The 26,552-nt window shown below is 43.0% G+C and overlaps 1 protein-coding gene across 3 annotated transcripts in view; it reads right to left on the bottom strand.

The window, feature by feature from the left end:
- Positions 1–8,260: 8,260 nt before the first annotated feature.
- GCNT4 (glucosaminyl (N-acetyl) transferase 4) overlaps positions 8,261–26,552 on the bottom strand; it is a 35,113-nt gene continuing 16,821 nt past the window's right edge. Inside the window, exons 3-5 of one of the 3 annotated variants that reach the window (XR_012639521.1) lie at positions 21,410–26,433; positions 13,628–13,719; positions 8,261–8,309 (exon numbers count right to left, since the gene is read on the bottom strand). Coding sequence is in view for 1 of the 3 variants with exons in the window: in XM_074952718.1 (XP_074808819.1) it covers positions 25,065–26,433 (1,369 nt within the window). In the remaining 2 variants the exon portion in view is untranslated. Of the gene's footprint in view, positions 8,310–13,627; positions 13,720–17,512; positions 17,604–20,159; positions 26,434–26,552 lie in introns of those variants that run through there. The other 2 variants (XR_012639520.1, XM_074952718.1) reach the window with 2 other exon arrangements.

The raw sequence follows: 26,552 nt of genomic DNA, 5'->3' as shown, positions 1-26,552 counted from the left end.
TCTGTTAGCTCTCTAAAGACAGTCTCTGTATCTGTATGTTCAGTGTAAGTGGATGCATCAGGAATGGATTCTGTGTTCTTGCTCAGGTCTGGATACGATTGTGTGTGTTCTGGTTGTCCCAGATTCGGAAGCATAAAATAGCTTTTGCTCTGCCCAAGTTCAGCCTTAGGAGTCTGCTGCTCCACATGACTGTCTTCACAAATGCCTCAAGAGCTGGTCTGTGGGCTCTTTGGACACTGCAAGAGAATTATCTGCGCTGAAGAGGAAAAAATGTGCAGAACAGACTATTCCAGTGTCAGTGAGGATACAAACCGTCACAGCATGACCCTGAAGATCCACAGAGAGAAGGCACGACAGGAGCATTCTCCAACATATACACAGATGGATCTTCACACATTGGGCAAGTGGCTATTAAAAAAAAAAGCGGGGGAGGGAAGTTGCTATAAACCAACACAGAGAAAGAGCCTTAGAGGGACCTTTTCTGGACTGCTGCACACTGCAAACATTCCCAAGGCTGATGCAGAAAGCATGATTCATTTTCATAGATTACTGAAGCAAAACAAAACTTCCAGAAATAAATATCGCATCCATGGCTGTTGTATTATTCACCATACATGTACTGTTTGCAAATGTATGCCAAGGAGCATGGATATGAAGGAGTCAAATGCATTCCTAAGAAGCTATACCATAAAAGACAAACAGCTCATTTCCTATGCAGGCCCCATTCTTGTGCATAAGGTTTTTTTTAAAAAAAAAAAAAAAACCACTAGAGCTGAGGCCCAGTACAGAATTTGGATATGAATTTTGATTTTTGCCCAAATTTTGGAGGTGTTTAGACCCAAAGATTTGGCTCCATCCAGGTTCATGTGGAATGACACTTACTTATTTGTTGTGCTTTTGGAGCACAGAGTTGGAGAATACAACAAAGAGGCTCTCACTTTCCCACTGACAATAGCTCATGAGCCTTTTTATTAAATATGATTTACCTTCCTACAGCATCTCACAGACAAGCAGTATCACAAATATGCTTGGTGATGGAATTCTCCCACAGACAAATACAGACAAGACCACCAAATTGAATCATTCAGAAGGGAGTAGATGGGTTAGGGAGTCAAAAAAAGAAGGGGGTGGATTTGAAGAGATTTTATCTGAGACCAAGTTATTAGTATTACCAACACTTACAGCCAAACTCTGCATTTGAATATACATGCACCATTCTTATTAGCTCCTCAAAGCATTTAAAAAAACATTAGTAATCACTCCTCACACCATGGTAGCTGGTATCATGTCTATAGGGAAACTGAGATCCCTTAATCCCATCACAAGCGCAACCCCACCTGAAATCTTCCCCCCCCCCTCCGAAATCCCACCACCACCACTCCTGGGTCCAATCAGATGCAGTGATAGGCAGTCAGTAATGGCTTGCCATTAGATCTGAAAGGAGTTACGATATTTACTGGTATTTAAATCAGCTGCACAAACATAGCAACAACAGTGGGTATTATGAACATTTTTAGAGGATCACAGTACACAGGGTTTCCATACCCTGAGTCAATCTCATGCTCATTATCTGTCCCCCCAAGCACTAGCAATATACCTTATGTCCAGTGCACTTTAGGAAATGGTAGATGTCAATAACAGACACTTTTAAAATTAAAATAGAGGAATTGTACATTTAGGGTTCACTCATGTGAGGCATGTGCCAAAAACAGGTAATTCAGCAGCCAGTTGAATCTTATCTGCTGTGGAACTAGTGGCTTTATTTGTGGTGCTTAACTTATCACCATATGCACCACGTTATAACTAGCTAGTGATCTTATTGGGATGCCATAGACATTTGCATAGTGTGGCAAGCTGGGGTGTTAAGTTTACAGTGCTCTAGCCTGCTGCACACTAACTGGCCACGTGGACTCTGCTGTTTCACACTAAAAGTTCTGTAGTGTGCCTGGATCTACTGCTGTGTTTTCTACTAGCGTTAAAACAGTAAATTAAAGCACACTACTGCCAAAGAACATCATCCTAGAAGCGTGTATGCGGTGTTATTATAGCCATGTTGGTCCTAGGATATGAGACACAAGGTGGCTGAGGTAATATCTTTTACTGGACCACTTCTGCTGCTGAGAGAAAAAAGCCTTCAAGCTGCAGAGACCTGAAGAAGAGCTCTGTGCGAGCTTGAGCACTTGTCTCTTTCACCAGGAGAAGTTGCCCCAATAAAATATATTACCTCACGCCTTGTCATTCTAGAACAGGGGTAGGCAACCTATAGCACGTGTGCCAAAGGTGGCACGTGAGCTGATTTTCATTGGCACTCACTCTGCCTGGGTCCTGGCCACCGGTCCGGGGGGCTCTGCATTTTAATTTAATTTTAAATGAAGCTTCTGAAACATTTTTAAAACCTTATTTACTTTACATAAAACAATAGTTGAGTTACATATTATAGACTTCTAGAAATAGACCTTCTAAAAACATTAAAATGTATCACTAGCACGCAAAACCTTAAATTAGAGTGAATAAATGAAGACTCGGCACCCCACTTCTGAAAGGTTGCTGACCTCTGTTCTAGAAGCTGTACACACTAAAGTTGCGTGGCCCACACCAACAAAGCAGCAAGTACATTTCATCTTTAATATAAGCTATGGCATCAAAATATGTCTACTTACACTTGAGGATGGATACATCTAATGGATGTCTTTCAGTAAATATATAATTCACGTATTTAAAGAGATGCTATTAAATAGCATAGCCCACACATTTTGCCTTTCTACTAGGGGTGTAGCCTTCAGATTCTAAATATCTATTTAAGTCACAAATCTGTTGAGAATATTTTAAGACATTATTTATGCTCGATTCTTCAACAGTTTTGCTCTACAGCCTCAGATCCAGACACTCAGCATGCAGAGGGAGAACAAGCTAGCTCATCCCAAAGCTATGCTGATATCATTGACAATATAGAAGTCATCCTTGTGTTCCATAAGGAAAAGAGTGGGTGGAGAATTAGTGTTGGTCATGGAAATAGACCAAATTGGTAGAATACAGCATTGTTTAAGCCTTTAATGGGATAATGCAATAGACAGGAAAAAACCAAAAAGGACAGGTTCTTGACTATCTCTCTAATACATATTTTTAAGTGTGTTGGCTCTTTTGAAATTAGCAAGATTCCTTAAAAATAGCCCACACAATATTTTTTGCTAATAAATGCTGCATCCAATATCATGGACAAATTCACACCTGGTGTAAAAAACAAAACAGATGCCACTCTGCTGCACTCAGTTCTTACCCTAGCTCTGTATTTGGCCTTTGATTTCTAACAACAATGTAAGTCCGAGTCCTGCAACTGTGTTTCTGTTGCTAGACCTCCGCACTATATCGCATCCCACTGAAGTCAGTATGGGTCCTGGCAGTTTCAGGGGATTCCCCCTGCAGAGCCAGTTGCAAGAGTGGAGTCTAAATTCATGTACTGTAATGCAATGAAAGTCATTGCCAGTTCACTTAACAAAGGTCTAAAATATTTATAATCACAGAGAGGCGACACTGGTGAGAGTCACTGGGTAGTTTTGCAGTGGAATATTGTAAGGCTTCAGTACATAAAATTACCATAAAGAAACTTGATGGGCCATATTCATCTCTGGTGCAACACCTCTATCGTTGTTGGTGTTGATATAGAGAGTAAAGGTGCATATCTAGTAGAAGACACACAATGGCATTCAGAGAATTACATTTGTTCCGTGGGTTGGAGTTCACATTTTAATTGTGTTTTCCCCCTATTGTAATTACATTTTAAATTCCATGTGAAAGACCCTGCATGGTGCCTAGAGAACTGGGATTTAAAACACTGTTTCAGGAAACCAGAGGCTTCACGACTTCCCATAATTATTCTGGAAACTTCTCCTCCTATCACTTAATTGTCAGCAGATATCAGATTCCTTTAGAGGGTGGGAATATAAACGTAATTAGGAGAAATTATTCTCCTTGCCTGAAGTGGAATTCTGCTTGAAAAAGAGAGATCAGACACAAGAGGAAGTGTTAAAGAAGTGATGGTGCAAAAATGGCACCTATTGACGTATGTTCAGTTACAGGTGTTTATTTCTGGTGATACAAACTCAGTTTTGCAGTCATGCATCATTGGCAGTTTAGCAGAAAAACAAAAAACAAAAAAACCCACTGCACACACTTAAAATAAGGCCATAAATAGGTGAACAACAATATTGTTTGTTGTTAGTGAAAGGATTTTAAAATTTAGCCCCATGAAGAGCTCACTTTCAATCCAGACTGGATTATTATATAGATGACAACTGTGGGGAGAGAGAGTGGGGGTGGATGGGGCAGGAGTCCAGGGGGGCTGTCAGGGGGCAAGAACCGGGGGGGGGGGGATCAGATAGGGGGTGGGGGCCAGGCCATGCCTGGCTGTTTGGGGAGGTACAGCCTCCCCTAACTGGCCCTCCATACAATTTCAGAAACCCGATGCGGCCCTCAGGCCAAAAAGTTTGCCTGCCCCTGGGCTAGAGGCAAAGGGGTATCCTTTAAAAATTGGAAGTCAAATCCTACTAAGAAAAGTAGAAAGGAGCATAAACTATGGCAAGTCAAGTGTACTTAGGCAGGCCAAAAAGTAATTTGAAAAGCAACTAGCAAAAAGACACAAACTACCAGCAAAAAACTTCATAAGTACATCAGAAACAGGAAGCCTGCCAAACAATCAGTGTGGTCACTGGATGATCAAGGTGCTAAAGGAGCACTCAAGAAAAAAAAAAAAGAAAGGCTGTTACAGAGAAGCTAAATGAATTCTTTGCATTAGTCTTCACTGCAGAGGATGTGAGGGAGATTCCCACACCTGAGACATTCTTTTTAGGTGACAAATATGAGGAACTGTCCCAGATTGAGGTGTCAATAAAGGAGGCTTTGGGACAAATTGAGAAAGGAGGAAGGAACTCATATGAAATTGCAGAAATACAAACTGTAGCATGTAACCTGTTGCTTAAATCAGCCTCTGTACCAGATGCCTAGAAGAGAGCTAATGTAACCCCAATCTTTAAAAAAGGCTCCGGAGATGGTCCTGGTAATTACAAGCCACTAAACTTAACTTCAGTACAGGCAAATTGGTTGAAACTAGGGTTGTCGATTAATCGCAGTTAACTCACGCAATTAACTCAAAAAAATTAATTGTGATTAATCACAGTTTTAAATCACACTGTTATATAATAGAATACCAATTGAAATTTATGAAATATTTTGGATATTTTTCTACATTTTCATATATATTGTATTCTGCTTTGTAACTGAAATCAAAGTGTATATTATTTGATTATAAGTATTTGCACTGTAAAAATTATACACAAAGGAAACAGTATTTTTCAATTCACTTCATACAAGTACTGTAGTGCAATCTTTGTTGTGAAAGTGCAATTTACAAATGTAGAATTTTCTTTTGTTACATAACTGCACTCAAACAAAACAATGTAAAGCTTCAGACCTTACAGGTCCACGCAGTCCTACTTATTGTTCAGCCAATCCGCTAAAACAAAGAAGTTTGTTTACATTTACAGGAGATAATGCTGCCCTCTTATTTACAATGTTATCAGAAAGTGAGAACAGACATTTGCATGTGCATGGCACTTTTGTAGCTGGCATTGCAAGGTATTTACGTGCCTCGTATGCCCCGTCATGCTTCAGCCACCATTCCAGAGGACATGTTTCCATGCTGATGACACTCGTTTTTAAAAAAAAAAAAAAGTGTTAGTTAAATTTGTGATTGAACTCCTAGGGGGAGAATTGTATGTCCCCTGCTCTGTTTTACCTGCATTCTGCCATGTATTTCATGTTACACCAATCTCAGATGTTGACCCAGCACATGTTCTAAGAAAACTTTCACTGCAGATTTGACAAAATGCAAAGATGGTACCAATGTGAGATTTCTAAAGATAGCTACAGCACTTGACCCAAGGTTTAAGAATCTGAAGTGCCTTCCAAAATCTGAGGCATGAGGTGTGGAACATGCTCTCAGAAGTCTTAAAAGTGCAGCACTGATGCTGAAACTACAGAACCCAAACCACCAAAAAAAAAAAAAAAAAAGCTGCTTTGGATTGCTGTTGAGCAGAACCAGTCATCAGCATGGATGCATGTCCCCTGGAATGGTGGTTGAAGCATGAAGGGACATATGAATCTTTAGCACATCTGGCATGTAAATATCTTTCGATGCCGGCTACAACAGTGCCATACGAATGCCTGTACTCACTTTCAGGTGACACTGTAAACAAGAAGCATGCAGCATTCATTTTTTTTAATCACTTGACAGCCCTAATTGAAACTATAGTAAAGAATAGAATTATCAGACACATGAATACGATATGCTGGGGAAGAGTCAACATGGCTTTTATAAAGCATAACCAATCTATTAGAGTAACTCAAGGGGGTCAACAAGCACGTGGACAAGAGTGATCCAATGGACAGAGTGTGCTTAGACTTTCAGAAAGCCTTTGACAAGGTCCCTCACCAAAGTAAGTAGTCATGGGATAAGAGGGAAGGTCCTCTCATGGATCAGCAATTGATTAAAAAGATAGGGGGTAAAAGGGAGGGAATAAATGGTCAGTTTTCACAATAGAAAGTGGTAAATAGCAAGGTCCCCCAAGGATGTGTACTGGGACTTGTGCTGTTGAACCTACTCATAAAGGATTTGGAAAAGGAGGTAAAAAAAAATGAGGTGGCAAATTTGAAGAAATACTAAATTACTCAAGTTAAGTCCAAAGCAGACTGCAAAGAGTGACAAAGGGATCTCACAAAATTGGATGCCTGAGCAACAAAATGGCAGTTGAAATTCTATGTTAAGTGTAAAGTTAGGCACGCTGGAAAACAATCCCAACTATACATACAAAATGATGGATTCTAAATTAGTAACTACTCACGAGACAGATCTTGAGTCATTGTGGATAGTTCTCAGAAAACATCTGCTCAGTGTGCAGCAGCAGTCAAAAAAAAACCTAACAGAATATTAGGAACCATTTGGAAATGGATAGATAAAAAAGGGAAAAAAATAATACCACTATATAAATCCATGCTATACCCACACACCTTGAATACTGCATGCAGTTCTGGTTGCCCCATCTGTACCTTTCCCAATTCCAATACATCTTTCTTGAGATGGGGCAACCAGAACCACACACAGGATTCAAGATGTGGGCATACCATGGACTTATATGGAGGCATTTAGTATTTTCTGTCTTGGGGAGAAAGGTGTCTGTCTTAGGTGCCTAAAGCAGGCATACTGATCCATCAGGAGCACTGGTATAATCTCCAAAGCCTTCTGGTTCCTTTCCCCAGCCTATTGTCATTTCTTTCATCTTAAGACGGTTGAGTCACAGCTACTTATCATAGAAGATTAGGTTGGAAGAGACCTCAGGAGGTCATCTAGTCCAACCCACTGCTCAAAGTAGGGCCTACCTCAACTAAATCATCCCAGCCAGGGCTTTGTCAAACTGGGCCTTAAAACCTCTAAGGATGGAGATTCCACCACCTCCATAAGTAACCCATTCCAGCGCTTCACCACCCTCCTAGTGAAATAGGTTTTCCTAATAGCCAACCTAGACCTCCCCCACTGTAACTTGAGATCATTGCTCCTTGTTATGTCATCTGCCACCACTGAGAACAGCCTCGCTCCATCCTCTTTGGAACCTCCCACTTCAGGTAGTTGAAGGCTGCTATCAAATCCCCCTTCACTCTTCTCTTTTGCAGACTAAATAAGCCCAGTTCCCTTCATTTGTCCTTGGCCCAGTTTCTAGTCAATATTCAGTATGTGGCTTGGTTGCATCAGATGAGGTAAAGAACAACTGACCAGTAGTGCCTTCTGGAGCCTCTTAGGAAAAAAGTGATACTTGTTTTGTGTTTCATGCAAACTAGAAAAGGGGAGCATGATCAGAAGCTTGCCCGAAATGTTAAATACAATAAGAAATATTTATCCTGACAAGAATTCAAGAGCTTTCACCCAGTAACCGGAGGGGGGCGGGGAGGAGAAAAGAGTATGAGTCTGTCTCTCTGATGAACCAAGATTGTGATTACAGTGAACAAATATAACCACCCAACCTTTACAAGCCAGCATAGAGAGTTTTCATCTCTTACTTTTTGGATTTTGCGGCTTTGCAGTGGTGTTCAAGTTCCAGGAAATGCACTGGCTGGAGTCTAATGGAGCAAATTTGGATTGTTGACACGCTTGGGGAAGGATGGAGGAGACATCTCTTTCTGTTCACATTAAATTTCATATCATGATAACTGAATTGATTGTTTCTTATCGGTGTGTGTAGAGATCTATCAAGATAAATTCCCTGAAGGTGCAAGATGGTAGAGAAACCAGGTAACAGTCTAAGGCAGGGGTCTCAAACTCCCAGCCCGCAGACCATCTGCAGCCATAACCTCTCCACTGCCGCCCGCAGAAGAGAGACGGGAGGGACGCAGGCAGATGCTGCCAGCAATGTCCACTGTAGGCGCCGCCCCCCGTAGCTCCCATTAACTGGGGGAGAGGGACAGAGATATCATTAGTTGCCAGGCAAAGTCAGCCATGGAGGTAGCCTCACTTTTTTCCCCCACAATGAATATAAACAAGTCAAAATACCGAACACAACTATCTGATCCACACCTTGCTGCAATCCTGAAGGTTTCAACTGCTCAGTCACAGAGGCCAAACATCAACAAACTGACAGAACTGAAGTGTTGCCAGGTGTCTGGCAAACACTAAAAACTCTCTGGCAGGCAATAAATTGTATAAAGTTGTATGACAGCTTTATTATTTCTAAGAAATTCAAAATAAAAAATACAATATAAATGTTTTCTTTTCTGAACACCATCTTCAGTGACTTTATTGGCCCGCCAGGAGGATTTGAGGACTGGCAATGGCCCTAAGGCAAATTGAGTTTGAGACCCCTGGTCTAAGGACAAAGATATTGGACTCATTGAACTAGATCCACCATGATGTTCCTATTGCTTTACATCACTCTGGCAACACAAAGCCCTGTAGGACATCTTAGGTACTTAGAAGGCTCCCATTACCATAATGTCTGAGTGCTTCAAACTTTAGTTATTTATCCTCACAATGTCCCTGTGAGGAAGGATGTGCTGTTATCCCAATTTTACACATGGGAGGCTGATGCATGGATGGATGTCTAGATCCACAAAAGTATTTTGGCGACCCTAAATACCTTTGTGGATCTGGGCCAGAGAGACTAAGGCCTGGATCTACAGAAGGTTTGAGGTGCTGTTACATTCAGCATCATAACACCTAACTTCCGGGTGCTTAGTGTTGTTCCTGTGATTTCCTATGATCCAGAAAGTCTGAGTTAGATATCCAGGCTCCCTGTACAATTAATGGAGAGAGATAGGCATCTTAGAGTGTAATCTACAAGAGACAGCATCTTAGGCAGGGAGACCCCTACACTAGCCAATGGGAGATAATGAGGAGGGATGTGTCCTAAGCCCCACCCCCTCATGTGCATAGTCACCAATGCTCTTCCTACAGCCAAAGCTTACCTTTGCTAATGCGCCACAGCCCAGAACCCCTGTCAGGCAGCTTAGCTGCCCATGTCATTTCTTGCAAGAATGAGCGAGGCAGGCATCTAACTCCACACAGCCAGAAGAGGAATGGGTGTTTCCCCCTGCCAAACTTACAACTTTTAGCCCACAGGTTAGAGCACTCTTATGGAGTGTGGGAGATCCAGGTTCGATTCCTCTCAGTCCGAGAGGGAGAACGGAGACCTCTGTTCAAATCCCTTCTTCCAAGCAGGGAAAGAGGGAAATTGAACCTGTGTCTTCTCACTGTACACAAGAGTGTGCGCTAATCCTGAGCTATGGGATATGCTGCTGTGGGGCTCCTCACTCTTCTGAGGAAGCGGTTTCATTGTGAACAAATGTTAAAGAGTCATTGGGCCATAGATTCCGAGGCCAGATGGACCAGACCTCCTGTAGAGCAGAGGGTGCATGAGAAATTCTGTAGCCTGGTGGCTAGGGCATCTACCTGGGAGGCCAGGGCATCTACCTGGGAGGCCCAGAGCCCAGTCCCCCTGCTCCAATAATTTTTTTGGAGGGTGTGATGGGGATGAATCAAGGCCTAAGGGGCAGCTTTAGCATGAGTTCCATTGTACCCACAGAAACAAAACCAAGGGTGCCAAACCTGAGCAACTGTGTGACCCCCATGAGCCAGATCACACCACCTGGAGCAGGGAGCCAGGCCAGAGCCACCACTACAGGTTGAGCACAGCTCAGGCTCACTCTCCAGGCCCCACCCTCCTGGGGCCTTCCTTCTCCACTGGACTAGGATTAGGATTGTGGTGCTGCTGCTGGTCTGTGCTCTCCTTGACTACAGCACAAAACCATGTCCAAGCAGAGTTTATATTACTGTACCCATGGAGGCTACATCTGCCTCTGCCTACGGGACTTGCCCATGTGGCTGAGCAAATGCCAGTCTCCCAAGTCCCAGACCAGCACCCTCTTTGCTGGGCCATCCTTCCTCGGACTCAAAGTGGCAGAGTAGAACAGAGTAGCTGGAGCATACTGGGGAATCTAGCTCATTGGCCTCAAAAGGCCCAGACTTGCAAGTCCTCCGGCCCCCTCTGCATGGAACTCCACTTAGAGTTCCAGGAGCAGAGGGCTTGTGGGATAAGAACACAGCTACTTGTTTATTTGATTGCTATCACCACATGGGAAGTCAGAGGAAAGCAAAGAAAGGAGTGAAAAATAATAATATCTAGGCTATATGTGATTTCTGTTTATGAGCATCCAAATTTTAGAAAGCCACACACTCTGTGTGGATATAAGTACAAGGTAACAGGTTATCTGAGTTTTCTTCAATTCAAATGCATCTGAAAAGTCACCTTGAGAAGTTATCTTCAGCTGTATGGCGATATTGCCTTATTCATACTCATGAACTTTAAGTAGCTGTAAAGCACTGATAAAGATATTTTAAAATTGACTTTGACGCGTAGGTGTTGCAGTTTATCTTCTAGCCAAGCTTCATAAGGAAGCTTTCTTCTCAGTAATTAAACTCCTAATTCTATAATTAGATATTAGACAAAAAATGAAGGGCAAAACTAGGCACCTGAATTAAAAAAAAAAAATTGACCTTCCAGCCCTAATTCTCACTCTCTAGATCTTGACCCTTTGCTGAACTGCCATTATTTACAGTTACTTGCTTTTGAACCTTGACAGTTTTGTACTTTAGCTTTTTCCTATTATTCAAGTTGCTTAAGTTCTTAAATCTCAATGATTTTTCATTATAAAATTTCTCAATTTTACTTGAATATACTGTAGATACTAGTATTTTCCTGCTATAACACTAATTTCCACCTTTGTGATAACTATTGTATGAGTAACTGAATATCCAAATTTGCCCCTTCAGCATGTCTTTTACAAGCAACGTTGTTAGTTTTATTGTAAATTGTCTGCCAGGAACATGCAAACTTTGCCCTAATGTGTGCTGATTTGGCAACATACCAAGAACACAGAGCTGCCCAAGCTTTTGCAATATAGAGTAGATTTAAGCCACCCTTATCTTCAGTAAAGAAGTGTGACCAAGCAGAATTTAGGGCCCAGTTCATACTGCTTAGCACTTTTACATGCTAGGAAATGGAGGCGACACACTTCCATATTAAGGAGAGTTGGTTCTGAACCACAGTGTAGAACTCTCGTGTTAGTGGACCAAACCCAGCCTACCTTTACATCACATTATAGCCCAGGTGACAGAATCCGAGCAGCTCTATAATACTTTATGAATATTGTATGTTGCCATGGCTACTGAGGATGTTTACTGTGTGAATATATTTGTTTAGCAATGGAGGGGCTTGTGGTTGTCAAGAAAGACAAGCAGGAACATAAACAATGGCTCAAGATAAGCTACTCCTCAGCAAAACGCTTAGGGTTTCTTAAGAGAAAGTGCTGGACAGGAAGCGATCTGGGAACAGGAGCTCAAAAGGACTATAGCAGTTGAAAGAGGGATGCTAGGAGGGGAGGGAAGCAGTTGTAGAGGAGTTTTTCCACGAAACTACACCTGACACACAGACACCTGCAGGGATGTCTGACAAAGATAGGCCTGCCTAGATTCCATCAGGGGATGCAAGTTTGACTGGTAAGATACATGGGTGTGGACCGTTTTAAAAAGCCTTCTCTCATGTTTTGTTCCCATTGTGGTAAATACATCCTTGCGTTTATGAAGGCTGTCTGGTCAATATATTCACCACTGGTCATAGACTACCAAAAGGAAGAACGACAAGTGCTGAATCCATTCAGACCTGCTAGGTAAGAATGGTTGATACAGAGGGTACTGTAGCTCAGAGCTCAGTCTCTGAGTGGGAGAATTGCAGGATTACACCCCAGGAGAGGTAAAGGCACAAGATCTGAGACCTGGGGGAAGGTGCATTCAGAGACCAGAAAGGGGTCAAATGTGCTGCTAGCCCTGTAGCTGTGTCTGCCCAATTGAGACCAATTGCACTGCAAGTAAAGGCTACAGGATCAGGTCCATACAGTCTGAAACCATAGCATGTTCAAGTTTGGGGGTGGTGTGTGTGTGTGTGAGAGAGAAAGTGGATTTTGGGATGAAAACTGACACTCAGAGGAGTTAAGGACACATAGTATTGTCTTTAGTATTAATTGATGAATTAATAACACTAAAAAAATAAGTGGAAAAAATCATAGACACAAGAAATACAGAATTATGAGGGGGGGGGGGGGAAGAACCATGCTTTGTTTAATTGTGGCCATATTCTCTCAGGATTAAACTAACAAGTCCCCCATTCCAGGGCTGAACTTGCTTTCTATATGGGCTGCTGTCACATTCTGGGGTGCCATCCAGACCACTGAAAGCTTGTGTCACCACCTGCCCTGGGTGCCTTAAATGCTCTGCTGGTGTGGCTCACAGCCCAGACACCAAAGAGCCCTGCAGTTCCCTCAAGGCATGCACTGTGCAGCTCCAGTTCAGTGCTCTGACCCTAGAAGTTTGCTTGTTACACCACAACAGCCCCACCCTGGTTACCTTGATTGCAACTTGCAGAGGTGACCCCAACACACTCCCAGTCCTGAAGTTCCCCCAAACCATCTGCCCTGAAGTGTCCATCCCTCTCCTGGAACACTCAGAAATAATAGGGTTTGTTCACTCCTTTAACTAGACAAAAAAGCTCATTACAGCGTAGTAACTTAATTGTGGTAAATACACCCTTCCTTCAAGCACAGCACTGAGTTGGTTTATTGTAAAAACAAAACAAGTTTAATTAACAACAACCAACATAGGTTAAGCGATAACAAGTAGAAGGAGTAAAGGTTAGAAAGAGTAACGGTGACAGCATGGGGGAACCCCATCCAGTGTGGGGCAAGTACAGCTGCCCTTGTGCTCAGGGCTATATGCTCTGGCGGCCAGAATCAAATGGCTGCCCTCACACTCAGGGCTGTGGGGACCTAATGGCCAGAATCAACATGGCTGCTACCTGGAGAGGCGTGGAGGGCAGGGTAGGGGCACCTGGGCTCACTCTGCTCTACCAGGTCCCAGACCAGGACCCAAGCAGTGGCAGAGTGTTCCACCACTAAATAAGCAAGGCTCTGATCGAAACATGCCAACTTCCCATAGGACTATGGCTAGTCCCACCTCCCCTGGGCCACTTCTTACCATGTCTCTTGGAACAGTAGTCAGGGCATCATCGGGGGCTCCACTCTCCTTGGCATATGAGAGGGACTGGAGTCACCAGGAACTGTGTATGTCTGTAGGTAAGAGAACTCCAGTAAGGGTGTGAGGGCATGTCTTCTTCAGCCCATACCGAGGAGTTAACCCTTCCCCATCCAGTGAGGGGCAAGTGCCCCATCACAATTACAAACAACAAAAGCGGGAATACGCTTCTAAGACTAAAACTTAATTTCAGCCAGTTACAATCTTTGTCTAAGCAGGTTTCTCACTTACACTCAATTTCCAAAGACTTCAACACCCTTGGTTGAAAGGGCCACCTTTCTGAGATCTCAAGAGCTCTGGCCTCTTTAGTCACTCAAATGATGGATGGCAAGACGGCTTCTGCTCTGTCCTCATATCTTCCCAAACTTACTGTTTTGGTCTCAGATTCAGGACGATCTCATGCTGTTCTTCCTTTCCTGTGGGCTTCCCATCCCCCTGCAGATTGGTATGTAAATGGGGCTTCCATTGCTTTTGGACACACATTGCTTATTTGCATTAGAGACTGGTAGATAGCTGCCTTCCCTCCTGTCTGAGAGAAAAACTGTTTCTCCCGGTGTTTAGCCACAGACTTTAAAACATAATATCATTAAGTATCCATATTTCCTCCTATAGTTTTTCATACATACATTTCACAATGATACTAACCACCATGGTGTCATTAGCTTTCAGAAAAGACCTTACTTGGTATACTTTTAAAATACAGTAATACTGTCTACTATCAGTTGAGGTTCAGATCCTCTGTCTTTATAGCTAGGAAGCCATTTCCCCCACCTGCTAGGCTGAGGGCTTTGTTTGCCTTTTATGTAAACGTGCCTTCCTTGTTTCTGCCTGACAACCAGACTGGTCAGCCAAGCAAATACACATTTATTTGTTTCTGGCAGACTGGGCTGATGCATTGCTTGCCAAACACATTTTAAGAACATAATTCTAGCACACATCCATAACTCTTTTCCCACATCCCCTACATACATTGCACAAAAATAGCAATGATCAGTGAGTTCTTAGTTTTCCAATGCTATCTTATAGGATACCTTTTAGATACAGATTATAGCAACAATGTGTTAGGCCTGACATACTCACTACACCTGACAAGAGTTGCTCACACAGAGTAGTTAGCCACAGATGGCCCTCTGCACCACACAGAGTCATTTGCTTGTAATAGCCATAGCCTCTGTAGTTTGTAGGAAGCTTTCCCTGTTTCTATCCTCCACCGCCTTGTTGAAAGTGACCATGAAGTTTCAAATCATACACTCTAGTTAGAGAAAGCACTGTCCAGTTGGCCCAGTAACAGTACCCATTTTACTCCTGCTTTGTTGATATTCAATCAGGCACTAGACTAAATTAATTGGAATGACATTTATTCTAAACAGATTCTGGTTTCCCTTCTCTCCTTCCACCCCCAAATCTTTCTCCTACTTTGTCATTTACAGAATTCACCTCCTTCTACTGAATTTTACTGGCACTATATTTCTTGACATGTCAAACATCTCTCTGCCTCCTAAGCCTCCGTGATGAAAAAGAGCAAACAGAGTGGGGGAATAAGCCTGGTTTGTGAGCAAAGGGAATAACTTTTCCTTGAAATATAATGGGGCAAACTGCGTTCCAGAGCCCACACACCCAGCTAGAGCCTCATCCCCTCCCATACCCCCACCCCAACCCAGAGCCTCCTCCCACATTCTGAACCCCCTGTGCTCTGAACTCCTCAGCCCCAGTCTAGAACCTCCTCTTGCACCCGAAGCCCCTCATTCCCAGCCTTACCCCAGAGCCCTCACCCCACCCCCACATATACTCCAACCCCCTGCCCAAGCCCAGAGCTCCCTCCCACACCCTGAACCCCTCATTTCTGGCCCCACCCCAGAGCCCGAAAACCCAGCTGGAGCCCTCACCTCCTCCCACACCCCAACCCCTTCCCCAGCTCAGGGGAAGTGAGTGAAGGTGGGACGAGCAAGTGACAGAGGAATGGAGTGAGTGGGGGTGGGGCCTCAGAGAAGGAGTAGGGGCGGGGCAGGAGGTAGGGTGTTCGAGTTTGTGTGTTTATAAAAGTTAGCAACCCTAACTTTGGCTAGACTGATGAATCAAGGGGCCTTACAACTGTCATGGGACTGAATAAAAGTCCACACTTTTCTACTTGTTAGAACAGAAGTCCAGAATATATAAGGCACTTCCTAGGCATTAGGAAAACAATAGAATAACACTAGGTCTGTATGGACTAGAAAAAGATTAAAAGCAAGAAGTCACGGGTGGCAAATCTTCTGGCTGCCTTAACCAACTGGCACCCTCTCAAGCCATGCAGGATTTTGCAGCAAGTGTGGCTCAGTTTCCCCATCCCACCAATAATCATTTAGTTCTACATTTGGTAATTTCCTGTTTTGACTCCACCCAGGTCATTAATAGTCTCACAAAAGAGTCTGGTGAAGCAGGAGCCTAGTGACTCCAACAGAGGGTCAACAATCCCAGAGCCCCACATGGCCCTGACCCCCTTGCTCCAAAGTCCTTACTATCTCCAGGGCTGCAGAAGGTAGCAGAACCCAGGCCTACCCACTACAGTCCAGGGACCCTGTACGTAGCTGCTAGAACAAGTTCCTCCCAGTCCCTCACTACTTCCTACCTGATCTCTCCTGGAGGCTTTTCCCAGACTCACATTTCAATGCTTCCACTCTGGAAAGCCAACTTCCTGGGCAGCTGCTTACCAGTCTGTGACTGAAAAAGTCTCTCCTCCGTAGCCCCTCAGCTTCTGACAGCCACAGCTGTCCTCTAGTCTGCAGCCTTTTGATCTCCCCAGCAATTAGTCTCAGCTGAGGAGACAGCTAGTCTCCCTGTTAACCCCTTAGTTAGGCTGGAGTAGCCTGGGGGTCTATTTGACCCATGACAATTTGCTTTTAATTTTTTCCCCTAGTTCATACAGACCCAGTGCTAGTCTATTGTTTTGCTAATGCCCAGGAAGTGGCTTATAGGTTCTAGACTTCAAGATGGCTTAGAGTAAATGATAACAATAGTTTTCATTAATCAATACAAATATTTGTAAAGTTCCTAATGAGCTGGGACTGCTGTAGTACAAAGACAAGAAATAATCTCATGAACAAGAGCACACATAATGCTAACTTCATAAAAGAAACATCTCATGTTTTCAGTGAGACCATTCTGCATCCTTGTAGGAAGAGCCCTTCTATCTGAAAGCCCCCTTGAATCTCCATCTCCATGGGTTAGAGAAAAATGCAGACCTCTGACATTTTTCATCTTGCTTCCCAGAGTAACCAGTGATTCAGTAGTGTTCATATATTTGGACCTTGTCTGTTTCCGACTGTGAGATTTCCAATTCCCATTATGTTTATGGACAAATAAAGCTCACTGAACCCCTGTGAGCTAGTTGTTTGTGTCCTTATTTTACATCATTTTATAGTGATGCTAATGCTACCTGCATGTCTCTCTGTACATTCTGTTCTCCCTTTCATTACTTCAAGCAAAAGTCATTCCATCCTGGAGAACAGACTGAGGCAGAAGTCAGAGAAAAGGTGAAATAACAGAAATGCTGCTGCATTTAATGAACTTTTACTATTACAGGATACATTCTGACATGCAGTCTCTAATTGTTGCCCACAGAGGATTATTTAAAAATAAACTCAAACGTGTTTGGGTTCCTGTCAAAAGACTGCATTAGATGAAGAGTGAAAATCTGTCACCTCTTTCTCACATTTTCACTTCTTTAAATTAGCTTTAAATAAGCAACACAGAAAACTCCAATAAAAACGAGTGAACTGCCTTGGCCAAGGAAATTCTGAATGAAGATGACTGTTCTCTCAGATGCTGGCATGTTTTCCTGCCCTCTCTGACCCAAATATTGTAATCTTCTTCTCATTATTATTGTTGCACCTTTGCCAAGCAGGAGCAGATTCTTAAGGCTTTGCAGTGGGTCCGATTCCTGGGGGGAAGAGAAATTGATGCAGCTTTTGGCAACTTTCTTCAAATCCATTTTTGTTTTCAAAATGTACCCAAGTCCTGTTTCCCTTGAGCAGAGGTGATAACCTCCAAGCTGCACACAGGCAATTCCACTTGCAGACATCCCAGCTAAGATATTTCTCTGTCCACTTCTGTAGTCAGAAAATAAGCTCTCTCTCTGTTCTGCCCTAGGCACGCTGTCTGGATCCTGCATATCTCATCTGAGAAACTTCCTAGACCTCATTGGGCATGTCTACACTGCAGCTGGGTCTCTGCACTGACCCAGTCTCTCACAGTGGGTAGACAGACTCATGCTAGCAGGGGTAGCAAGCGCACTAAAATTAGCAGTGTGGCCCGGGCAGCAGCTTGGGCTCTACAGCTTGTCCATCCCCTGGGTCTGAGCTATCCTGAATCTCCACCAGAGACACAACGTCCACACTGCTATTTCTAGCCCGAGCCCTGTTACCACAGTCTGTCTACCCAGGCTGGAACGCTCACTCCCAGCTGTAGTCCAGACTTACCCTGTGTTCTGTGTTTGTACAGCCCCCCATGCAATGGAGTCCAGCTCTGTGACTGGGGCTCCTTGGTGCTATGGCAATATAAATAATAATAGCAACAGACCAGCTCACTTACAGCCACTGGGCCTGGCGCTGGCTTCTGTGTGAATCTCAACGCAACTACACGTTGAACCAACAATCATCTTAACAACCAAGATGTGGTTACTGTACTGAAAGACCTTATAGGGCCTTTTGGATAAGGCCTTTTCAGAGAGAAATATTTGTACATCAACAATTCATAACATTTGTCCTCACCACCTTTGCCACACTTGTTCATTGTTTTATCAGTGTCCTTGCTGCTGTATAATCGAAAAAACACAGTCCCACCTTTGAGGAACTTTGACTCAGAGACACACACCTGGAGTCCCTCCATAGGCAAAAGGGATGCTGTTTCCATACACGAAGAATGGGCAGCAGTCACTCTCCTCTTCTGTCAGAGGAGGCCACCCTCTGCCAAGGGTTTTGGGAAGGAGGGAGGGACGCTTTGAATCCAGCCAGGGGCCAGGGCTCTCTTGTAGCTCTGTTGACTCTTACTTTAGTGGTCCAGTCTTGCCTTCCTTACCCAGGAGAAGCCGTCACACCTCACCAGGCCAAACTCTACTTACATGAGTAAGGAAAGCAGCACTTGGCCCAGAAAGGAGAGGCACTGAACCAGGAGAATGAGAGGCAATGGAAAGGGCATCTTCTGTCCCAGCTCAGACACTTCTGCTATCCTAACTGTTCACCTCTGACAGTGCTCTGCTTGCTCACTTCTGGCTTGCTTGTCCCCACAGCTAGGGTGAAGCAGGACAATACAAGGCTCCTCTAGTTCCAGAAAGCATGTTCCAAAGCCCTCTGAGTTACTAACTCTTATTACATCTTTTCTTTGTGGTCGCCAGAACTTTCCAAAGGTCAGATGCTTCTGCTCTTCCCTCTCAAGGCAGCCCATCCTCGGACATGATTTGTTTTGATCTGACCTCTGCGCCAACCCCTGCAGTACATACTCAGGTAACTCAGGGGCCACACACTTTGTAGCTTGTGTAGACCGAGATCATTGCACAAACCAGGGGCTTCTTGCATCCCTCCATTCTCCTCCACTATGTGCCACTCTCCCATCCCGCTCTATTGCAGGGACTCCCTGTAATTCCCCCAATTTCCCCCCTGCCAGGGGTTCTGTTTACCTGCATCCCTCTCACCTCCCATACCGGGGTCCCCCATTCTCCCCTCCTCATGGCAAGGGTTCTGTGGGTCCCCTGTTCTCTCCTTCTCTACAGCAAGGTTTCTCTCACTCCCATTCCCTTCCCCCCCCCATACTAGGACCCCCCATTCACCACCTCCATGCTAAGGGTTCTGTGCCCTGTCCCCCATATCAGAGTTCCTTAATTTCACCCCCCAACACATACTAGGGTTCTGTAACCCCTTATTTCCTCCCTTCCCCATAACAGAGTTCCTAGTTCCTCCACCCCATGCCAGGGGCTGTATGCACTCTCTCATCTCCCTCTCTCCCCTCATTATTGTTTTTCTGGGAGATGAGTCATTCAGGGTGGCAACATGTTAAACTCAATTGGGAGGAAAAGCAGAGAAGAGAAGGGGTTCTGTTATGCTGGAAGGTGTTAATAGATGCCATCAGCCAGTGCATGATCGATAGACAATCACAGAGGTGCCTGAAGCCGTGACTTTGCTGATGCCAGGAGCTCCATACGTCACCTATGTTCTCCCCTTTGGTTTTCCATTCGGCCCCCGCTCCAGCTCAATAGGGCTCTGGCCACTGATGCCTAGAATGTTCCCTGAAATTTTGGAATTGATCAGATGCAGCATTCAAAAGTTATTGACAGACAGACAAATACCATCAAATTGAGTGTACGGCCTCGCAAACTAAGGCAAAATCCCATTACCTTCCCTGGGATGTTTGCCTGAGTATGTAGTGCAGGATCAGGCTCTGGCTCTGTTATTTCATGAACGTCAGACTAAAGGAAAACGCTACACATTTTTCATCCAATTTGTTTTTTATTTCTGTTTAGTGTGGAGCCTATCGGCTCAGGATGACCAGCTATTGGAACAGTATTCTCTTGTGCAGCGTTACATACTTGCATTCATAGGTCCGCAGGTACACTACCCATCTCTTCTGTACTGTACTATGAAAAACATTGTCGCACACTGGAATGTTTTTGAAGACTTTTATACTCTTTGTAAATGAATGGCCAAATCCCAATCCCATTGAGGGTCAGTGGGAAAATTCTCATGGAAGTCACTGGTGTTAGAACAAAATCCTATCTGTAGACATAGAATCCATGGGCCAAACTCTGCTTGTCTTACTTGCACAATAATCCCACTGACTACAGTCGGACCATCCATCTGAGAAAGCGGGAGCAGGAGTCGGCCTTATACCACTTCAGGGGCTTGCGATGAAGAACAAGGGATAGACTGAGGAAGATGCATGATGTTCAGTTAGTCAGATTGTAGGCGTGTGTATACATGTGCTCCATCTAGACGTACGGCCTGATCCTTCTTCTGTTCAACTTTTGCTATTAACTTGAATGGGAGCAGGGCCCAATCCTAAGTGGTGCTGAGCATCTGCAACTCAGTCCCATTGACTACTCAGGATTTGGCCTCAGTGACAAAGTAACTGTTATAAACTCATTAACCCATTCAAGCATGAGTGGTTACACTGTCATAAAATATACTCCTTGTCTTTTGACCTTGTCCCTTGCAATGCTCCTGAGATGAGCGTACAGCATAACATTATGTCTACATTTCCAGCATGTATTATTGATGGATTGACCTCTGCAAAGGGAATGCGTATTTAAGACTATGAATACTGCATCCACTTACTGCCATTCATTAAAGGAGAGATCTCAAAGCCCACTTGATTTTTCATCAAGAGCAACAAAGTGAAATCCCATAAAATACAACTGAATGGAAAATTGATTTGGGGAAACAAACATAGCAGCAGTGTCTGCAAAAAGGTGTCGCCAATTGAAATCAAACGTTTTTGGAAAGCTTTACAAGGAAAGGAGTATCAAACTATTCACTTGAAATACAAAAAGCACAGGAATATTTTCAGCAGATACTAGAATAAAATGCACACTGATTACATTATTCTTAAAAAAAAGGAAACCATCATTTTCACATAAACAGAAACCATTACCTTCAAGAGCTAATTTAAATTCTACAAAAACATCAACAAAGGTTATCCCTGTACCTAACAATCAAGGTCACACTGCTAATTCACAATAAGGTACCATCTACTCACCATTTTCATCTCCTGCATTTTGCTTTTCTCATGGGTCCACATTCTGATTTAAATGACACAAGCTAATGATGCAGCAGTCATAGAAATTCTCAACCAAGACTTTTTTTTTAACTGCAAATATAGAATGTATGATCATTTTCTATATTTGCTAATCTTCCTTTTAAAATCCTTTTATTCCAACATTAAAGAAAATATGAACAGTGAGAACCACACATTCAAATTGGCAATCTCCCTCCCGCTTTCACCCCAGTCCATTTATTAGCATGACAAGTTACAAAAGTGTTGTCTGTGACTATTTTTCAAAATTGATCAATCTGCTGGCTAAACTTTTAAAGGCCCAATCTAATTCCCCTTGCTGTCAATATCAATCTTTCCATGACTTCACTGGAAATAAATCAGCTTGGGACCCTTAGTACCAAAGCTTGGTTCTATTGGCATTAATGAGAGTTTTGCCATTGACTTCCATGACACCAACATTTGGGCTCTTGGTGACACTAATCCTGCAAAGACTTATGTGCTTAACTTTTAAGTACGTGAGAAGTCCCATTCTACTTAAAGTTAAGTACGTGCCTCAGTCATTGTAGGACTGGAGCCAAAGAGACCTGCAGATTCACTTGCCTGCCAAGCTCCAGAAATCCCCTTTCAATGAGCCAAGTAAATTCCTGCCAAAGCCATGAAATTCTCTATCTTCTGCAATTTTTTCTTTTTTCCTTCACACTTTCCCCCGTTTCTCTGACCTCTCAACGTCAGGGAGGCTGTGGTGGGGTGAGAGACTCATAGATGGATTTGGTAGGTTGGGGTTGGATCTGAGCACCGGTCAAGGGTGGACTGTGAACAGGTTTGGCAGCTGGGAGGTAGGGTTAGATCACTGGTTTAGCAGAGAGAAGTGGTTGCACGTGGGTTCAGCAACAAGCTAGGAGGAGAGTCCATACTGCAGCATACTCATTTGGGGGTGGTTAGTATCAGGGCATCATTAACTCACCAGTGATGTGTATCTTCTTTTATATCATCAATCCATGGATTTTCACATTCTTAATTCTGAGATGGAGACAGTGCAGGTAACAGTGGATAAAGAATGTCTAAAGACCTTGAGTTGTAGTTGCTGAGCAACCACGCTATGAAACAACAGAGATGAACTTGGGCTGCAAATTTTGGATCCAAACTTTCCCAGGATTTAGGGTGTCTGGGTGCAGGGTCTTGTTTCGTTAAAAGGAGCGATTACTAAAATAAAGAGCTGCCTCTGACCAATTGTGTGTATGATAGAGACATGGAGGAGAGGGGAAATGGACAGATGACCACACCTAACAAATATGCATATTTCTCAAGTGAATTAAAGTGTACTTTAATTACTGTATACACTAATCATAACAACGATAGTAGAGGGAGAAGACTCAATACAATTTTAGATGTCACATTCAAATAAGCTTTATTGTGGCATTCACAATAATTTCCTTTGATGAAATCTGTGGCAAATCCTGAACAAAGTCAAGGAGGCGCTCGGCAAGTACTGCCCTCCACCAAGAAGGTTTTCTTAGTCTCCTAAACTGGTCACTTTTTCCTCTTCCTTAAAAAATGCCTCTTAGAACTTAGTTACCACTTTTGTCAGCCTCCCCTATTTCCAGCCACTAAAAATATCTTTGGCCTGATCCCGGGGACTAATTCTTCTGCCACAGCACAGCTTGGAAGATCCAAAGTAGCAACTTGAGCTCTAAGTTGTGTTGTCTGCAAAGGCTACTCTGGCAGCCAGGAACCGCAGCAATGTTCATGCCCTCTTTCTGTTGGTAATATCCCTGCCATGTTGCCTTCTCTGGCAAAATCCCCAGCTGGCCAGTTAAATTGCTTTTCCACCTGCTTTGTGCTACTGGAGCTGTGCAAAGGAGGTGGAATGGGACCATGAGCAGGCCCCTTGTATTTAATAGGATGGAAATATGGGACGCCATCTAATGATGCAAATATAGCCATGAACTTATATAGAAGGCTTTTGTGGAGGGTGTGGGGGAAGTTTCTGGCTTTAATAAGCAAAAATTCCCCACTGTAGTATAATACCTAATTAATAATTGTTTGTATGCTAAGTTTCTGCCCACACTAAATTTTATACTTATCTCAGCATATGTTTGATATGGCCACATTTCTCATGAATGGCAAAGCCACAGGTGGGTCATACCAGTCATTTCAAACAAGTCCCAGCAGAGAGAGAGGGATGGATGAGGGGCAGGTGATGACCTCAAAGATGCATAATTATTGTGATTTTTTGTTCATATTTTATCACAGAATAGTGCCAGGGGTCTCCACACTGCATGTATACATATATACTGTGTGTGTGTTATACATCTATCTATAGCCAATGTTAAATTTTACAAGTGAGGGGGCGAAAATAATCCAGAAATTTAATCTTAAATTTTGGTGCTAGACTGTATTTGAAAACATTTTGTAGACCATCATGCCACAAGGTAGAAGAGCTTTGGATTATATCATCAAAAAGAACAGATATTCATCAGGATATTTACAATTCACAGCGTTGTGACTGGGCACACCTTGTACTTCACTTCAAACAAGTATTTCACAGTAACGTGTAGCATGATGGGGGCCCTGGGATACTAACTCAGCAGACAGCATCACTTCTACGTTCCCTTATTTTCCATGGTCTAGGAAGTCTATAAGGCCTTGTTCATACAGACTCGTAGTGGCTTTACTTAAGATGTGTTTTTAAACTGATTTAGTTAAACTGGTGCAAGTTGTCTTGTATAGACAAGGCCTAAGTTTGACCCTTTGACACCCTAACAGCCTTTCATGATATGACAGCATAATTCTATGTATTCTATGAGTTCCCAAGTGTGAACATGGTAATGCACAACTCTGTAAATACAATCAATACTTCCCATTCTAGAAAGTCCCCATACACCATATCATCATGATAAACCAGAACAGCACCAAAGGAGTAATGGCAGGCTACCAGCCTAAATTGCATTTAGTTTTAAAAATATATTCCTATTTATGTGAACATCAAGGGAATCTGTGTTCCATGCATTTATAGACTTCATAAATAGTTTTGGTGAGAAGAAGTTGTTATAATCTATAATTTTAACCACAATAGACTTGTCAGCCACAGATCTCGAGGTGCTTTACAAGGGTTCACAGGATCAGCCCTATGGCTCAGTGGTCATCAGACTCTCTATTTAGAATCATTTGAGTTTTGGATTTTCCCCTTCCAGCTTTCCTGAGGTAGCAGACCTGGACATCTTCCTTCCTATGTTTCAAAACTTTTAAAGAAGAAGAGGGGAATAAGGAGGACAGACATGAGGAATTATCCTAGCTATTGCACAAGCAGGCTCAATTTGAAGCATTCCATTACCACAGACAGTGCCACAGCCTCCCGCAAAAGCATTCAAAAGTGGAGTTCATTTTTATAAGTATCACCTTGAAAGATATTAAGGACACAGTGTTGGTTTGGTGATTTATACAATGATCCATCGCGTCTGGGGGCTGACTCTCCATTGCATTCTGATTCTCTGTTGCACCTTGTGTAGTCATTTACACTTGTGCAGAAGGAGCATTCTGATTCGGTAGTATTTTACACCCCATAAATGACTGTACAAAGTCAAGGCTATGGAGCGTCAGACTCTGGATAACACTGACTACTGAGTATAGTGTACTGCTATAGTGAAACATCTGCAGAACGTCTGTGCATGAAAGAGCTTTCAGAAGACAAATCAACCCATTCCTTCTGTTGTTCAGCAAGTTTTTCTGCCAAGCATTTTATTAAAACAGGGTCCACTTTGGAGTCAAATTTATTGGCAAACCAGTGTCCATAATTTATAAGCCACCTTAATTCTGAAGCTCCATAGATGCACACACTGCGAAGATGTGTACCAGTACAAGGAGGATATAAGTGGTCCTCCAGATAATTCCATTTTACCAGGCGAGTCTTGCTTTGCAGGTCTGTTATATCTTGAGCTGACCTTGAAATCTCCCCAGGTATTCCAGGCAGACGTGCAAGGGTTGCCCAGAAATGTTCATCTGGAGAATAAGTGTCCTTGGACCATTCAAAAAAATCTTTAGCAAGAGAGTTTTCAAAGGTATATTGGATGAATGCTCGACTTAAAACAAAATAGGCACTGCCTACAAAAACCTCAATGTTATGAGGTGGTGGCTCTTTAGAAATGTTGGTTTTTACAGGCATCTGCATGTACTTATAAGGCACTGTCTCAAGTTCATAGTGATATGTGAATCGTTCCCTTTTGCTGCTACTTGGCTTTATGGTCTCCAGCATGTTTCCTCCATTGAGTTTCTTCAAATCAGATACCAATTCAAAGTTTGACCTCAAAGGAAAGTCTTGACCACACAAATTAATAACATACTTCCACGGAAACGACGACCTCATCAAGTCAGACAAACAATTAAAATCTGCTTGGAGCCTAGAAATGTGTGCATATTCCACTGTCTCCAATTTAGATGCAATGAAAATATTGGGGAAGCACTTAGCTAAATTGTCCATAGCACATTTGAAAGTATTAGCGGACTTTTGGTCATAATGGATGCAGTAAATATTTTGATGGCTGTATATTGTGTGTATGAGTCTTTCAACCATTATTGCATCTTTGTGAACAACCAAAGAGTAGGCTAATGGGAAACTTTCCTCCTCCGGGGAAACAGGCTTTAGGTGGTATCCTCTAAGTGTATAATACATCTGACAATCGCTGGTCATAGCTATAACGTCTTCATCTTCTAAATCAATGATGTCTTTTCTTCTTATCTCTAAACTCTTGCCAATTTCACCGGGTTCTTGTTCGTATATACATGAACAGTTAATTTCATACTGGAAGTCGTTTCTAAGATGGGAGTATTTGTTTTTAACATAAGAAGAAGTGCTTAAAAAGTGCTCAACCAAATAAATACCTTTGTGAGGGAATAAGAGTCTTTCAACATTGAGGAGTTTCAGAAGTGCAAGCAGCCACACCGTTAAAAACAGGATCAGGATCTTTTGTCTCATGGGATACTTGAAGGGACACTTATATCTCTTCATTCTGTAGGAAGATAGCAATATAGTGAGATTTTAATCATGGAAGGGTACAGTAAAGATATTCCAGCTTCTGCTAGAAACAAAACCGCATTGATTTGGCTACAGCTTAAAAACAATGATAGC

Source organism: Natator depressus, chromosome 5 (genome assembly GCF_965152275.1).
Source record: "Natator depressus isolate rNatDep1 chromosome 5, rNatDep2.hap1, whole genome shotgun sequence".
Classification (NCBI taxonomy): domain Eukaryota; kingdom Metazoa; phylum Chordata; order Testudines; family Cheloniidae; genus Natator; species Natator depressus.
This window is presented reverse-complemented; position numbering and strand designations above follow the sequence as displayed.